General features: G+C 32.6%; 1 protein-coding gene across 1 annotated transcript in view; it reads right to left on the bottom strand.

Annotated features, from left to right (window-relative positions):
* Positions 1 to 9,618, bottom strand: part of LOC149933552 (A disintegrin and metalloproteinase with thrombospondin motifs adt-1-like) — a 34,500-nt gene extending 24,882 nt beyond the window's left edge. The window contains exon 1 of the mRNA XM_090157328.1: positions 9,594 to 9,618. Within this exon, the coding sequence (XP_090013454.1) occupies positions 9,594 to 9,618 (25 nt within the window). The remainder of the gene's footprint in view (positions 1 to 9,593) is intronic.
* Between the last annotated feature and the right edge of the window lie 8,879 nt (positions 9,619 to 18,497).

Genomic DNA, 18,497 nt, shown 5'->3' with positions numbered 1-18,497 from the left:
TCAAATTCAAAACGTATAAAGAGTCCTTCAAAGTAATTTAAAAGAATTTTATTTACGAACTAAATCCATATTTTAGAAGTTAGTTTGTATGAAATACTTACTAATACCTGAAAAATGGACTTTAGAGGTGATAAGATTTGTAAATATCATTTGAAACTAATAATTTTCACGCTTTATTTAAGTCAAGCAATTACATTTTTAAAAATGAAAGAAGTTAAACAATATAAAAATTTGTAAATATTGTAAATATTTTTAGGTAATAAAGAAATTAAGAAATGTTTTAATTAAAATATCTTTCATTTTCTACTACATTTTTAAAAATGAAAGAAGTTTAACAATATAATTATTCTAATATAATTTCAAAATCAGGTATTATTTAAAGTACAAATGCATAATTTAGTGAAGCAATTCTTATTTAAATACTTTTATTTAATTAATTTGTGTATCTGAAATGTATTAATTGAAAAATAAGTGGGTTTTACTATTTATCACGGTTTTTTATATATATACATATATATTGGAATTGTTACAAAAGGTTCTTTTAAACGTAACTTAGTACATTAATTTATTTTGGAAGTTCAAAACGTATTAAGAGCCCGTCAGAGTACTATAAAAGGATTTCATTTACAAACTAAATTAATATTTTCTTCAAACTTTCAATTCGTTATAATTTGAATTTAAATGAAAACATCATGGATTATAGGTGCGTAATCTACTATTAGACCGAACTAATTAAAAAAAAAATACTTAAAGTAAGTGGTTTTACTGATAAACTCTAAAGGAATTTTGGAATTTTCTAGAATAGCAAAGTAAAACTAAAACGTAAACCAAGTTTAAAACGAAACTAATAACTGGGAGAAAGGTTGAAGTAAGTAATTTTTTTGATTTTTCGTTTTTTAATTTTTGAGTTCCCTATATTATTATAAACTAAATTAAATATAATTTATGAAAATTTGTGATAAAAGATCTGCTCCTTCGTGTTTTACATATATTTAAAAACTCGAGATTTTAATGAATTGTTTTCAAAGCATGAAAAATATAGCAGATCCTTTGATTTTAATTGTAGTTAGTAGTTACTTAAAAAAAAAGTCGCTAGCTGACTTGGAGCTGGTGTAGTTAAATTTTAAAAATGTGTATTTTAAATTTGTTTGTAAAAGTTTTTTTTGAAAAAGTTTAGTATTATAGTTTAAATTTATTAAATAAAATAAAATATAAATTATACATTTGGTTTAGTATTTTACTATTGCAAGTAAAATTAATAGTAATTTCAATTACTTTTTTAGTTTTTTTTTTGACAAATATGCAAACTATTTAGTTATTTCAAAAACAAATACGTCGAATTATTTGGTATTCGAAATACTATTGGTTAGTTTTTATATCTTTAATTTTATTTTTCAGAACAATTTCTCTTTGTCTAGCTTCTTCTAACTTTAATTTAGATGGCCTTAAAGCCAAGTATTTAACAAATTTTGTAACCAAGTAGATGGAGCTTTAAACAATTTTTCTGTCATGTAGTCAAGGAAATGTTCAAATATACGTGTATTTGGTCATTTTGATGGTCAAATAGCCCAGTATGGAACTGCGAGATGATAGTCAGACATTGAGACGCGGGTGGCGCCCGTGCCCCAGCGTCCGCGCCAGCCCCGTCGGTGCCCCATTTCACATTTCAGACTAAACCAAATGTATAATTTATATTTTATTTTATTTAATAAATTTAAACTATAATACTAAACTTTTTCAAAAAAAACTTTTACAAACAAATTTAAAATACACATTTTTAAAATTTAACTACACCAGCTCCAAGTCAGCTAGCGACTTTTTTTTTAAGTAACTACTAACTACAATTAAAATCAAAGGATCTGCTATATTTTTCATGCTTTGAAAACAATTCATTAAAATCTCGAGTTTTTAAATATATGTAAAACACGAAGGAGCAGATCTTTTATCACAAATTTTCATAAATTATATTTAATTTAGTTTATAATAATATAGGGAACTCAAAAATTAAAAAACGAAAAATCAAAAAAATTACTTACTTCAACCTTTCTCCCAGTTATTAGTTTCGTTTTAAACTTGGTTTACGTTTTAGTTTTACTTTGCTATTCTAGAAAATTCCAAAATTCCTTTAGAGTTTATCAGTAAAACCACTTACTTTAAGTATTTTTTTTTTAATTAGTTCGGTCTAATAGTAGATTACGCACCTATAATCCATGATGTTTTCATTTAAATTCAAATTATAACGAATTGAAAGTTTGAAGAAAATATTAATTTAGTTTGTAAATGAAATCCTTTTATAGTACTCTGAAGGGCTCTTAATACGTTTTGAACTTCCAAAATAAATTAATGTACTAAGTTACGTTTAAAAGAACCTTTTGTAACAATTCCAATATATATGTATATATATAAAAAACCGTGATAAATAGTAAAACCCACTTATTTTTCAATTAATACATTTCAGATACACAAATTAATTAAATAAAAGTATTTAAATAAGAATTGCTTCACTAAATTATGCATTTGTACTTTAAATAATACCTGATTTTGAAATTATATTAGAATAATTATATTGTTAAACTTCTTTCATTTTTAAAAATGTAGTAGAAAATGAAAGATATTTTAATTAAAACATTTCTTAATTTCTTTATTACCTAAAAATATTTACAATATTTACAAATTTTTATATTGTTTAACTTCTTTCATTTTTAAAAATGTAATTGCTTGACTTAAATAAAGCGTGAAAATTATTAGTTTCAAATGATATTTACAAATCTTATCACCTCTAAAGTCAATTTTTCAGGTATTAGTAAGTATTTCATACAAACTAACTTCTAAAATATGGATTTAGTTCGTAAATAAAATTCTTTTAAATTACTTTGAAGGACTCTTTATACGTTTTGAATTTGAATAATATTAAAAACAATAATCTAAGATACCCTTTAAAGTTAAATTCCTTTAGTTTATCAGTAAAACCACTTACTTTAAGTATTTTTTAATCCGTTCGGTCTAATAGTAGATTACGCACCTATAATCCATGATGTTTTCATTTAAATTCGAATTATAACGAATTGAAAGTTTGAAGAAAATATTAATTTAGTTTGTAAATGAAATCCTTTTATAGTACTCTGAAGGGCTCTTAATACGTTTTGAACTTCCAAAATAAATTAATGTACTAAGTTACGTTTAAAAGAACCTTTTGTAACAATTCCAATATATATATATATATATATATATATATATATATATATATATATAAAAAACCGTGATAAATAGTAAAACCCACTTATTTTTCAATAAATACATTTCAGATACACAAATTAATTAAATAAAAGTATTTAAATAAGAATTGCTTCACTAAATTATGCATTTGTACTTTAAATAATACCTGATTTTGAAATTATATTAGAATAATTATATTGTTAAACTTCTTTCATTTTTAAAAATGTAGTAGAAAATGAAAGATATTTTAATTAAAACATTTCTTAATTTCTTTATTACCTAAAAATATTTACAATATTTACAAATTTTTATATTGTTTAACTTCTTTCATTTTTAAAAATGTAATTGCTTGACTTAAATAAAGCGTGAAAATTATTAGTTTCAAATGATATTTACAAATCTTATCAACTCTAAAGTCTGTTTGTTTTATTTAAAAAATAGGCTTGTTCACTTTCGATTATTTAAACATTTAACAATTTTTATTTAACTATTGGTTATTTAAATAAATACCACTTTTATTCAAATAAATGCTTCGTTGGGTAAAAAACACAATTAAATAAGTTAAAATGATATTCTTTTTACCAACGTTTTTTAAATTGTAGTAATTACTACCTATATTTGCATTTCAGAAATCTATTTTAACATATTGAACGCCAAGAAAAGAGGCTTTTGTAGTATTTACTACCTATATTTGCATTTCAGAAATCTATTTTAACATATTGAACGCCAAGAAAAGAGGCTTTTGTAGTATTTACTACCTATATTTACATATTGGAATGTAATTTAACGTATTGAAGGTAGAGTATAGAGATTTTGTAGTATTTACTACCTACATTTGCATTTCAGAAATCTATTTTAACATATTGAACGCCAAGAAAAGAGGCTTTTGTAGTATTTTTCCTCCTATATTTACATATTGGAATGTAATTTAACGTATTGAAGGTAAAGTATAGAGATTTTGTAGTATTTTACTACCTATATTGGCATTTCGGAAGTATATTTTAACGTGTTGAATGTAGAGTATAGAGAGTGTTGTAGTATTTTTCTTCCTACGTGACTACACCGGAAACGTCTCTGTGTTATTCGCTTTAGTAATCAAGCCGACTCTGAACATATGTTTTACTCTTTATTCTACGAGGTTTAAACATACACCATTTCAGTACATTCTTAACTTATTCCATACGCTATTTAAAACACATGCGATAAAGATAACGAGGAAACAAGTTAACTCTGAACATATATGTTATGCTCTATACGTGAAGGATGTTGTAAGCTTAAATTCATAATGGTTAATGTGTAGTATTTTTCTACCTTTTTACATTTTATAGTATTTCTTTATCTATATTTGTGTATCGGAAATGTATTTTAACGTATCGAACGTAGAGTAAATTTTTTTTATATTTTCTTTATATATTTGCGTATCAGAGTTGTGTGTTGTCGTATTAAAAGAAGAAAAAGGAACTTTTCATAGTGTTATTCTACCTATTTACATATCGGAAATGTATTTATATTTTACCGTATTTAAAATATAGGTAATTGTTTTTATTGGCTTGACTTAAATAAAGCGTGAAAGTTATTAGTTTCAAAATGATATTTACAAATCTTATCCACACAAATTTAATTTAATTTTAATTTTAGTGTTTTATAGTATCTTTCTGACTATATTTGTGTATAAGAATTATATTTTACCGTATTTAAATAGTAATAAAAGCGAATTGAAAGTTTGAAGAAAATATGAATTAAGTTCGTAAATAAAATCCTTTTATAGTACTTTGAAGGACTCTTAATACGTTTTCAACTTGAATAAAATTAAAAACAATAATCTAAGATACCCTTTAAAGTTAAATTCCTTTAGAGTTTATCAGTAAAACCACTTTAAGTATTTTTTCAATCCTTATACCTATATTTACATATTGGAATTGTTACAAAAGGTTCTTTTAAACGTAACTTAGTACACTAATTAAGTATTTTTAATTTACCGTAATTAAAATATAGGTAAGTGGTTTTTATCTTATTTTATACCTATAATAATAATAATAATCAGCTAGGCTAATACCCAAGGCACCACCTTAGGCCTAAGTCATCATGCGACTTTTGAAGCCCTTAATTCAGGTGGCCGGGTTACAATGCGTAGGAGGGTGGTGGCAAGCCCTGCATGCCACGAGATCGAGCCAACAGCTCCCTACACTAACTATTACCGTTAACCTAGACAAGTTTTTATGGAAGGGGAAACCGAAGAACTCGGGGGAAAACCCCTTAAACCAGTGGGAAGCGATAAATAAATTAAAGCAATACATTTTTGGAGTTTGGAGATGGGTGGGAAAAAAAAAAATAAGGCTCTTCGTTTTTCCAACTGCTTTTCTGATGTACCCAAAAATGGACCAAAATAGAACAAAAGTACCCTTAAAACGACCAAAGTCACCATTTTCGGCCCTATGTACCCTATTTCGGACCAAAAGTACCCCAAACTGGACCTATTAGCTTTATTGTAATGTTAAACTCCCATAGAGATTCCCCTAAAAGAAAAAAAACTTGCGGTCCAATTTTGGGTACATGAATTATTTCGGAGAGGGAATCCATGTTTTAAATTCAAATTAACCGCGCGCCCGGGCAATCCGCGCCTCCCAGGTAATCCACGCCTCCCAGGTAATCCGCGCACGCGCGCGCTATCTTCCTGCCTAGGTTATCAATCATACAACTTACATAATTTCTACTTATTTCGTACGATAAAACGCGATCGAGATATTCGTTTTAAGAAATACTCGTGAGATTGGTTCAAGTGTCAAGCATACTACAATGATATTAAAATGAAGTTTAAAAATATTTCCATTCTACTTTAACAACGAATATTCCATGACGTCAAAACACTTCAATTCAAATTAACCGCGTCCCCCGGGGTAATCTGCGCACGCGTCGCCTAGGTTATCAATTTTTACATCATTTCAACTTATTCCGTACGATAAAACATGATAAGATATACGTTCAAGTATCTTTCGAGATAAGCGTAGATAAATGAACAAGTTGGCCTGGACACAATATGTTGATATACGGGAAAACAAATCGTCGCGAGAAATACCCTAAATACATTGACTTTTCGATGATTTTACCCCCATTTCATCCCTTAAATCCCGGATTTCGATCCCGAACCCAAACCCGAACCCGGGTTCGGAGTGTCGACCTCACTTTCCTTCTACTCGTTAGGAACTTGAAGAATATTAACCGTTTTGTTTGTTTTTAAACATTTTAACACGCGCCTTTTACTCGCGTTTATAAAATACATTTTTAGCGCGTTACATTTGTTTTTTTTTACTGTTTTGTTTTAAAAATACATTTTATAGATAGCTGTTTTATTGTTCGAAATATAATATTTTATTTACTAGTTTAATTTTAGCATAGGGTATTTCAAATTTATTTTAGATATTACGCGTAATATTTTACAGGTAGTATTTTATGCTCTGAGGACGGATTGAATCTTACTTCCGCTGAAATTTGCTGAAAATGGATTTCGAGGTGAAATAAAGGCGATTTCACCGTATTCTCTCATTTAGCCCAATCCCATTTTTCCTAATTAACACCAAAGATAATATAAACCTCGTACCCTAGATTCGAAATAACAGCGTAGTCTATAGCGCTCGATAATTACCATGGTATCCAACTAAAGATAAGACCATGGCGAACTTTGATGACGCGCTGTTGCGTGAACAGCGCGTCATCAAAGTTGGCCGTGATAGGACAATACAGCGACCGATAGAGGCCGATTTTTCGGATGTCAAGTGCCGGAAGTAGGTAATCGCTTCCTAACAAAACCGTCAATCAGAAAGCTCTCAGAATTCGAATCTAGGGTACGGAGTTCTATATTATCTTTGTTCACTCCTAAAACTAAAACATATTGAGGTTCCGATTCTCCGAAGGTCATTTCTCTAATGATAATTTGTCGCGTTTATTTGATCTAATGAAACCAAACCTTTGGTATTTATTTTGTAGGTAATATTTTCATTTTATCAGATTATAATGAGACCACACCAAAAAATTACGTAATCTGGAGGCTGAACAAAAATAACTTCGAGTGGAATTGGGTGTCTAAAATAAACACCTGTGGAGTTTTTAGAAACCAAATGGGGCTTCTTATTAGCTTAAAATCCATCGATAAACACTTTTCAAATATATGAAATATTTGGGGAGAAGTATCATTTTCATGAAATGCGGTTGGAGGAAAGATTTTCGGTGAAGTGCGATTAGGATAATTGTAATTTGGGAGAGCTTGAGATAAATAAAACTTAACCGATTTTTTTAAATATGAGTTTATTGAAGAACGGGGTGTTGGAATTATTAGCGATCAATTGAAATCCTATGGCCCAGAGGACTAGGGGGGGGGGGTAGGGGGGGGGGGAGATGACCCAAAAGCGACCCTGGTATCATATATTTTTAATTATTGGGTGTTTTGTAGAAGCATTTAAGGTGATATTTACGATGACGTTGAATTTTAAGCCTATACTGGAAAACATTCAGAAAAGGTATTAGCGACCAAAATCTATTGCTACGCCCTCTTTCGGTAGATGTCGGAAACATTGAAAGGCTATTAGCTATCGAAGCGTTATGGCTTTACGCAACGAGAAGAAATTTTTGCCATATCGAGCCTATTCGGTCGTCAATACCGATACAATTTTAAATGTTGTTAAAAAGTTGACAAAATGTATGATGCTCATGTACGCCATTTTTATTTAAGTGCCACAACGTTCAGAATTTTAATTAACACCGAAATACCACAGAAACTGAACCATGTTTAAGGTTTTAAATATTTTCAACAACGAAACTTATTTAAAATAAATATTTAACGTATTACTCCAATATTTATTTTCGTATTTCAATTGCTTATTTACTTATTTACTTAAACATAATGGTGTTGATTAACGTTGTTTAATTTTATATCCCAATTTAAATTGAACTCGATATATTCTAGTGCATTGGCCCCCTACGGAAATTCAAATATTAACGCTTTTTAAAGTACTAAAAATTAAAGATTCACAGAATCGCTTTAGAAATTCGGCCCGAAATGCCACTAGCTCCTCCGCCCCGTCACGTGATTAAGTAGCTCTAACCTTAAATTATTCTGAGCCCTTTTAAATATTTTCTATATAGCACGCACTCGCAGAACGAATTTAAGAAACATTATGGAAACTTTCAACTCACGTTTTGGTAAATTACTCAAGCTTTCGGGTCGAGTAATTCCAACTGAAATTTTCAGCTGTAACAAATTCCCGAGCTATTTTTCTACGAATGGAATTACCAAAAATGCATACAGATAGTCAGGAAATGCCGGTGTCCTTGAAATAAAATGACACAAAGCATATTTGTTGTTGATAACGAAATATTGTACAGCCTGTTATAAATGCAAATCATTTTATTAAATGAGATTCAGTTTTGGAACCACACACATACACTGTACTTCCCACCAAATATATCATTAAATCAAATTATTGATGAATTTTTTATTTGCGAATTAAATTTTTAAAATTGTTTTACGAAATTTCAAAGACATTGTAATTTTTAACTTAGCTAATTTTATAGAATTTTAATTTTGAAACTGAAATATTAAAACCGATTAAAACGTTCTTCACACGAAAAGGAGCCACCGCTGTTCTAAAAGGTACGATTTTTTACGTGGTTTTCGTAGGCTTCTACGTATACATACGTTAGATCTAATCTAATCATATAATTTTAGCGTTTTCTCAGTTCTGTAAAATTAAAAAATTTATTTTGCTAGGATTCGTTTCGGAGGAACCACAATAAATGTTTGAACGCCGGAAAATAAAACCTGTGAAGCGTTTTGGCAAATTTTGAAACCGATTTTTTAATTTCTAAAGAAGGTACAACGATCAAGAAATTTAAAACAATCGGGTGTAGGTGCATCGTAATTTATAACAGCATCGCGAAGTTTTCAAAGCTGACATCTAATCGTTACCTTTATTCTTAAATTTTAACTTCATTTAATCAATATTTTCAAGGTCGGTATTGTATATGAAAATTATTTATAGATATTTACAAAAATCAATTTGATAACCACAATTTTAAATAATAATTATTAAATAATATTTTTCATTCATTATTAAGTGGTTAGCACTTTCGACTCGCAGCAAGAGGAGCCCGGGTTCGATCCCAGCTTGTGGGGCTAGGTGAAAACTCGGAAAAACTCCCGCGTTGAGTTCGCAATTTATCTCCCCACTGGTTAAAGGGGTTTTCCTCTTTATATAAATACTCGCAGAGGTTTTAAGGCAATAGTTAGTATAGGGACGCAAGTAGTTATCTGTGGCCAGGCTAGACATAATCCTCCCACGCGGTTTAAATTTCCCTGTATCGCTGTTAGAAGGGCCTCAGACCTGTTGCAATGTCGCTTACAATCATATCTTATTCATATTAACAAGAACTAATTTACGCCTCTAAGAACTTTGAGGGAGGTGAATTCTCCCAACGTCTTCGACGACTTCCTAGCTTTTGAAAGGCGTGGCTAACTTTAAACACACTAGCGCTCGCCATCTAACGGTCATTCATTCGATTTAATTATTGGTGATTTTAAAAATGGAGGGTCTCTCTGATGGAAATGGTCGGTGCGTGAAGAAAAAGAATAAATCTAAAGATATTATTGAAAATACCGTGAGACAGCTTCGAGAAATTAAAGAACAAGATATACTAAGTCAGTTAAATGAGTTTTTAGTTGAAGAAAAGTTTCTAGATTTAAATGGTTATAAAGATATTTTGATAAGTTGGCGTGAAACGACAAGGCTTAGCTGTGATATTGATATTGTACCTGAAACGTTTTTCAATTCTATTGCTTTTTCTTTATGGCGAGAATGCATTTAACTATTTGGACAGAGTTACAACGAAAAAAAGGGTTCTGAAGTTAATAACTTAAATCTTAGGGCTTCATGGAGGGAACTGATAATAGAAGATATTGAAAAAAGCATTTATTTACACGAGAATGAGGGTGAAGTTATAGTTAACATAGGCTCAGAAATATTTGAAAGGCAGTCATTGATGAGTGATATGTGGCTACATTCATTGGAAATAGAAAATAAGGGATTATCTATGGTAAATATATATATTTTTATCCTACTTAAATACAAACCTAATTAACTGGTTTTATTTATAATTTATAGAACAAACTGGATATATTCTCCACGTTAATCATCACAATTGCCAAGGGAGTTCTTTCTGCTCTTATATCGAGGCTTTGGACAGATAACGTAAAAAAAACCCAGCCTAAAATTGCACCTAGTCATCCTGAGTTTTCTAATGCTACTGACAATATTGTGGATTCTCGCATGTTACAGTTGGGAGGCGCTTCTTTAAAAAGAATACATTCTGTAGTGAAAAATGTGTTAAGGCTAAAGAAGTCTAATCGCCTTAATGAGGCCAGAAACCATTTGTTACTAGTTCGTTGCCTATCTATGAGTCAATCGGAAAAGAAAGAATTCCTTCCCCGCAGTCTACAGTTAAAAGACAAGGGATTTCTGTTTTTTCTGAAGAAGAATTTTGATCCATTTTTGATAATGGTCGATAAAAGAATTAAAGAAGAAATGCGAAAGGAGACCCTAAGAGAACTAGGACCAAAAATAGCTGCTGTAAGTTTATGGGCCTAAACCCCACTGATGTAATTTAATATTAATTGTTAAATCAAATTTATAGATTTTATGTCCAAGAATAAAGAAAGACAAGGAACTGGAAAAGATATTTATTAACATAGCTAAAGATTTAAGTCATGGAAATCCTTACTGCTTATCATTCTACCAAATGCTCATATCAAAAATGGTGAATGCAAGATTCAACGATTTCCTATTTGCATCATATTCTGAAAAAGTTCCAAAGGGAGGATTTCTGCTGCGAGACAAACTGGGACTGATTGCTAAAACAAAACTAAGAGCTGCTCCTATCAAGAAGTTGAAACCTCAAAACCTAAACATTACCACAAAAGCTATTTTAAATCCTAAAACTAGTCATAATAACGTTAAGTCCAAACCTAAAACCAAAGTAGTGAAATCTTGTTCAAATATTAAAAATTCGAAAACTACCAGAAATAATGAATCTCAAAAAGTTAATCCTAGCTCAAATGTTATAAATTTAAGCCCAATATTACAAGCCAAGAAAAAAATAGTAAAAGGCCCAAAGTGTAATATAGAGGTAAAAAGCTGCTCCAAAACTCCAAATTTGACAGCCAAAAAAGTACGAAGTAGAAACCACATTTTACCACCTTCAACTTCTAAAGGGTTAAGTTTAATGTTTCCTAAAAAGTTAACTTTTCTTGACTAAATTGTAACTGTGATAATTGAATTTTATTGTGATATATGTATCCAGGAAATGCAATGTTTTCAATGCAATATTTTGTATTATCCAGGTGTAGTCAAATTTTGTGGTAAAAAGTGAAACTCAATTTAAGTTTTAAACTTAGTTTAATTCAATTAAAATCAAAACGTTTTAACAATTTTTAAATAAAATTGTGTTCCAATCATTTTAAAAATATAGAAACTGTTTCATAAAAAAATTTAGGAACCAATTTTTTTTTAAATTTCCTTTTTTAAAGGGTTATAGGTTTTTTTTTAACTCTCTTAAGCTGGGAATCTGCGATGGCAATATGGCACCCCCGATAATCGTCGTGAGTGAACTTTTGTCCATGAACATCAATTTTCATTATAGCATTTCTTGCAGCGTAGCTGTAGTTGGTACCTGATAGCTTTCCGGAGGTTGAATCTCTGAACTGTCCAAATAGGCTTTCTATGGCACTTCCATTTATCCTCCCCGGAATAATACAGTAGCCTGGACACTCTTTTAAATAATCTACGACAAATTCCTTGAAACCAAATACCATTACCCGAAGCAGGTCCCAAGTTTGCCACGAGAGAAAAGCCTTTTGATGGGGTGAAGTCGTTTTAATGTCCGGAAACGAATCCAAAACATCATCTAGCCAAGTGTTGAAAAAAGCAAATCCCTCTTCCATATTAGTTAAAACAGGGTGGTTTGGGGAATCCAGCCTCACACGTTGTAGAATCCCCTCTTCAAATATTTTAGAGCAATTGAGCAAATATTCTCTAGACAGCAACAGTTCCTCTCGATGCGGAAGAATTTCTCCAGTTGCTGGGTTTGCTACTTCATAGATGGCGACTAGCATTTCTTCTTGTTGCATGATTTTTGAGGGTAAAACATTAAGCCGGGTCCAGCTATCCCTTTCAACGTAACTTTTGTACAGGTTACGCACTCTCTTCGCGTCCCCATTGCTAGACCTTTTTAAATCTTCATCGTATACTTGCTTGATAGCATTCCAACCAAATTCTACTCCACATAATGTAAAAGCCTTTGCTCCAAGAGGTCGAGACGAATAGAGTGCAGCTACCATGCTTTTAAGTTCGTGTGAAGGACATATGACCCAAGCCAATTTATGCAAGGGCCAGCAAGGATGTTTGAAAGAGGCCGTTATACTATGGTTCCTGCGTCCATCTTCATTTTGAGTGTATCCGAAGGATCCTTGCAATTTTAGTGTGAACTTGATCAAAGTCAAATTAGAGCTGGCTCCATCACAAACCAAAGCTCTGGTCTTAAAACCATAGCTATGGAATGAATCCAAAATATCAAGGACGATCGGGTACAGAGTTGTGTATTTTATTGGTCCATTTGATGGGTAATAAGGCCCTATAACATCAAATTTGTAGGAAATATCCCGCCAAAGAAACTGCAATATATAATCAGAAGGAGCCGGGTTTTCATTTTCTACCATGTTATACATGTCAACAAGAGATCTACATTCTTCAGGACGTAAGGCCAATCCAGTTAATTCATTACTCTTAGAATTCCAAACCACTTTTGATATGCAATGTACTTCATCAAAAATGAGAATACCTTCGCCTAGTGGTTTTAGGAGGCCTTTCTTGACTTGTTCAACTTGAATTTCTTCATAGCGGTGTTTTTGGTCTTCTAAGTAGTCGTATCTTATTCCAGGTCTTTGGAGTCTAGCCCTTGTTAAGTCTTTAAGGGAATCTTCGCAGGGAAGTTGCAAAATATGGAAACCTTTTAATGCTCGATAAGCGGAAGGGCTTCTGAGGTACACTGCTAGAGCGAGACGATATGTTATCATTGACCACACGTTGCCACTTTTTCCAGTTTCTATATAAAATTATAATGAAATGAAGGATATTTTACCTATCTACTATTTGTTTTGAAAATATTTCACTCACCATTTTTTTGCTGATCTTTAAAAAATTGGCTAGCTTGATCCCTGTGTATTTTATTTCGATCTTCAGCCCAAACACTTCTTAATCGCTTAGAAACTGTTGGGTTATTACACACATCAATAGCTTCATTTAGTTCATTGCTAAAGTTCTTATCAATGGTTTGAATAATTTCAGTCAGTTCAGCATTTTGCGCTGTATTAAGTGGGACTTTTTGGTCATTCAACTTCGCTTCGAGCTGTTTATTTCTCATTTTCAGCCAATTTCTTTGATTTCTCACATTTGACAACCTTTTTTTGTAACTTCGGGGTGTGAGGTTAGCAAGTGTTATTTTGGACGAAACGTCCACTTTTGGTTTCTTACATGGTGCAGAGTCAATCACTGCCTTCCGTTTCAAGTAGCTTCGTCGATTATTAATCCAATTCTGGCACTCTTTGCATTTTGTGGTGGTTTTTAGTTGATTGGACTCTACAAACGAACAACTTTGGGATTCATATCTCAAATAAGGAGATGTTTTAGTAACTAGGGTTGTGCTGTTAATATTTTGTTCAGAATTAAAGTACATTTCATCAGGTGAAATGCCTTCACACAACCGATAGTTTCCTTTAGCAGAGACATAATTTAAAAGTGAAAGAAGTTCTTCTGAAACTTGAAACGCAACATTGTTCCACTCAATTGTACATGGGATGAAAGCCTTTTCTACACCAAATACTTGAAAACTTGCCCGTAGGCTAGAGCCGCAAATCACAATTCGAAAGGGGTTCAAAATTATATTTTGTTCACCCCGCTCTACACTTCGGTCTGGTTCTCCAAATGAAAGATCACAGTAGTTGTGCTCCCTTAAAACTAGCTGTCTTGCAAATGAATCTAAAAGAAAGTAAAGTGAGATGATATGTATTTTGCCTGGTTTACTCTGGTAACGAAATTAATGTGAAGATTTATTACCTTGATTTCTAATCCCAGACGCGTTATGCCTTGGTTCTGGAACCCGAGGAAAATAGCACTGGCCATTTCTAACAATTACGAGAGAAAAACTATCTGTCGTACTATCATTTAAAAACAAATAAGCACCTAAATCTTCAAAACCACAACGCTGAATTTCATTTTTAATGATTAATTCCACTAAACTGGGAGTTAAGTCAAGTTCCTGACAAGTCGAATCTTCCATTTCACGCGCCATTTCTTTCCGAATAATTTAATTTTAATTTTATTAACGAGATGGCGCGCTATACTCGTTTTGGGGGCGGAACCAATAAGGAAGCAGACGACGGTTCATGTATAAAGTCGTCGAGGATGCTAGCACACGCCAAAGCTACGGCTCAAAGTTCTTAGAGGCGTAAATTAGTTCTTGATATTAATTATTAAAATAATAATAATTAAGTAATATTGAAATATTACAATACTTATTATTAGTTATCTACTGTATATTATTTTTATATTAAAAATATATAAATAATGAAATCGCTTCCCCAATATTATCTGTATTGTGACAAATCCACGTATCCTCGTCGAGTTGTTTTAACTCGTTTTGGGAGAGCAATTATTTAAGAGCTTCAAATTCTTTACGTGAAGGCCGATTAAATCTTCGTTTCTCCCGAACCTTTGCTTCAGAATGTGAATGTGAATGGCTACCGCGTAATTAGCGTCGGTAAGTTCAAGACTAGCTATAGCGTTTGACGGCGGACCTTCTAAATAGGATCTCAAATAAAGTAATTCAAGTTTATTTTCCATAGGCTGCTTGTCCACCGCTACTTCAAATATAGACCAGAAATCTGTCCACTGGATATTGTCGCTCAAAAATTTCTGGATTTTATATTCCGGTAATTTAATGCTCGGAAAACTTGGTAATTGCAGCTGTGAATTTAAATATCCGGCGTTGTGGCTTTGCGCACCGATACCACTGCTGATTGGGTATTGTGGGAGGAGAGAGCTTGACACTTGTCCCCTAGTGGAGGCGCGCTGTTCCCGTATACGTTCGCGGGAGTTCCGCTGCTCTGCGTAGTATGATGGGGGGGGGGACGCTTTGGGCCCCCTGTTGGGTCAAGAAAGTTTGAAGCCATTGAAGAAGCGACGCGATCGTTATTGTAGAGCTTTGTGGCGCTCCTTGAAAACCGGTCCCGCTAAGAGTAGGGGGGGTTGCTGGCATCATTGTTATCGGTCCCGTTGAGAAAATGGCGCTTGTCGCCGCGGTGACTGTGTTCGTTGTAACACCGGCGTGCGTTGTCGTCGATACTGCTGTTAGGTACCCGCTCGTTCTAGAACTGCTAGCTTGAACCGCTACGCCGCCATTTTGTGGTACGGCTCCAATTCCTCCCGCTTTAGCTTGAACACTTTCTAACGTCTTTATGGCCTTTGTTGGCTTATCTTTAGCTCTTCTAATGTTATTTGAATAATCATCCGAATTCGTAATCCAGGCATCTAGTACTTCGAAGTCTTCGGCTTCTGTTTCAAACTCACTATCAATTTTTTTCTAATTGGTCCTCCTTACTGTTTAGTTCCCAGAGGTTGTCCTCCAATTTGGCCTTGTCCAAAACAGTCTCGTTGAGGTTTTCCTCTATTTGGTTTCAAAATATCTTCTTTTGTCGGTGGATTCTTGCCACCCCTTTTGCCTAATCCACTCGATGACTGTCTTTCGTCATTCGTCATTGTCTTTATCTCGTTGATAACCGCACTTTATTAGGATTGTCCTCTATATCCCGGGTTTTGGGCACCACGGTTTTAACTCGTTTTGGGAGAGCAATTATTTAGACTGAAATTTTATTGTGTGCGCGAAATCGATTAACTTTGCAAGGTAAAACTAACGAGAACTTTATTTTACGAATTAAGAAAATACAAACTTTGGATAGAGAGGGATGTTCGCTCTCTCCCGTGTGAATTCTAGAACTGGTTTTTTCTTCGAGAAGAAAGGGGGGTTGTTGAGTGGCTCCCCTCGCTTCTCGAAAGGAGTAAATTTAAATTGGCATGGCTACTGCCATCTTCGGTCAGTTTATGACACGAGTTAACAAACCGTTCATATCCGGTGTCCGAAACACGATGTCTCGTAATCATTTGAACCAATGATGATTCGGTTCAATAGTTTCAACCGTTATGACGGAACTGAAAATTTTAGAAAAGTAGATGATAGCGTTCAAGCAGAAGTGTAAAATGTATATCTTACAATAGAAGTATTCATTTCCTTATCTCGCTAATGTTATTCGCTAGAAACACGTATTAGCTCTGGCCAGAGTTATTTATGGGCCGAACATGCTTTCCTATTTTTTGTTCACTTTTTGAAAAAAAGACAATTATTTTCAAGGTTTTTCATGCCCAAGATTCAGCATTAGGGAGGCTAGCGGCATTATTCTTATTGTCAACAGTAAATAAGAGTATACCAATTGCTTTCCTTTATAGACTCATTTCTGACATAAGTCTGCTTTCATTGGCTGGGAAGTTCCTGAGCTAGCAGCCCTGTTACAAAATTCCAAAATAAAATGGCGGACCGCGATTTCGCCTTAAAGAATGTATCGCAACCATATATGAAGGTTGTAGTTCTTTCGCCAACACTAGATGTCGCCATACGTATAGTAATGCGACTCGGAATAATAACACCGACTATCAGGACATACACCTTTTTGTCTACCTTATTCTTGGTATAAAGGGGAAAGTCATCCTTTTTGACGGGAGGTTTTCACTGGTTTTACTACTATTTAGGAAACTCAGTTTATACACAAAGGTGATTTTGACAGTCGAATATTACCTGGTACTACATTCAAAGCTAAAGAGGCTTTCATTCTTTGTAAGATCGAGGAAGCTATAGGTCACGTACAATAACAGGTGATTTTCAAGATAAGGGGTAACGGGGATTTCTCAGCGTTGAAAAACTCGGTTGGCGGTCCGGGAAGGGGAAGAGAACACCTGAGAATTTGTCTACAAGCATATTTTCGCGGAAACCGGCGTAATTAACCAGCCAGGGTTCGGTTGTGGAAGTTCGAGTACTTCGAGGTTTAATATACAGTAATGTCTAAGAGGCACACAGTTTATCTAAATGATTTAACCTTCAAACGATGGACAGAAGAAGGAAACAAATTAGGGTTAAAAAATGACGATTTTGCAATTTTTTTGTTCACAAAATGGTAATATTTAGTTTAATTTATTCTCCTTTTGTGTTTTTTTTTAATTCGGAAATTTTGTTAATATGAGTGAAAATTATTATAGGGACGAATTAGAGGAAACCAAAATTAAATTAATGGGATCCCGAAGTTATTCGGGAAATACACGTTTTAAGATTAAAAAAAGTATTAAATAATTTAATAATTCGATAAAACATCGTTTTCTAACAATTTATTATTTATTTAGGCATAGAAACGCAAACAGAAATAGATGGATCGCCGTGCAGTTCTGCATGTTAGTATTGGTTTTAATAATAAGTCATAACGAATGTAATATTTAAGGAATCTATCATCATTGAAATATAAAAATGGTTTTAGTTTATAATATATCTACGAGATAAGCATTAATCTAGCACATAAAAATGATGCATGAAATTTCGCAAGCTCGACTCTTTAGATAGTTTTAATATGATCTGAATTTCCCACCAAAACCGCGGACGTGTGCACTGCACCGTGGCTCAAAATGTACGCCTTTATTACTCCACCTGACAATGTAAAACAAAAAAAATACTATTTATATCGATGTTTACCGATATTTAACACATTTTGTCTGTCCATTAATTAAATTAATTAATAAATAATGACATTAATTAATTATGACGTAATGCGTCACGCGCCATATCGCATATTATTTTAAACGAATTTTTTTTAAACTGGCGAAAGCCTCCTCAGGTACAATTATTGAGCGAAAAACAATATGCGGAGATAACACTTCTCTCGAAGACATATTATCAACTTCTGGTTTCATATATTCCGATGCACTTTTAAAATGTTTGTAATTTTTCTATTCTTCAGGTTAAAAGCATTTTTATGGAAACTTTAACTGACTAATTACTTTTATATCCAAGTTCTGCCAAATATTAGCAGTTGAATGATAAAAATTGCAATTCTTATTCAAATTTCATTTTAGTAAGCCCAT

Source organism: Leiobunum rupestre, chromosome 8 (assembly GCF_980474605.1).
Source record: "Leiobunum rupestre chromosome 8, qqLeiRupe1.1.hap1, whole genome shotgun sequence".
Lineage (NCBI taxonomy): Eukaryota > Metazoa > Arthropoda > Arachnida > Opiliones > Sclerosomatidae > Leiobunum > Leiobunum rupestre.
Note: the sequence above shows the minus strand (reverse complement) of the source record. Positions and strands in the feature narration are given on the sequence as shown.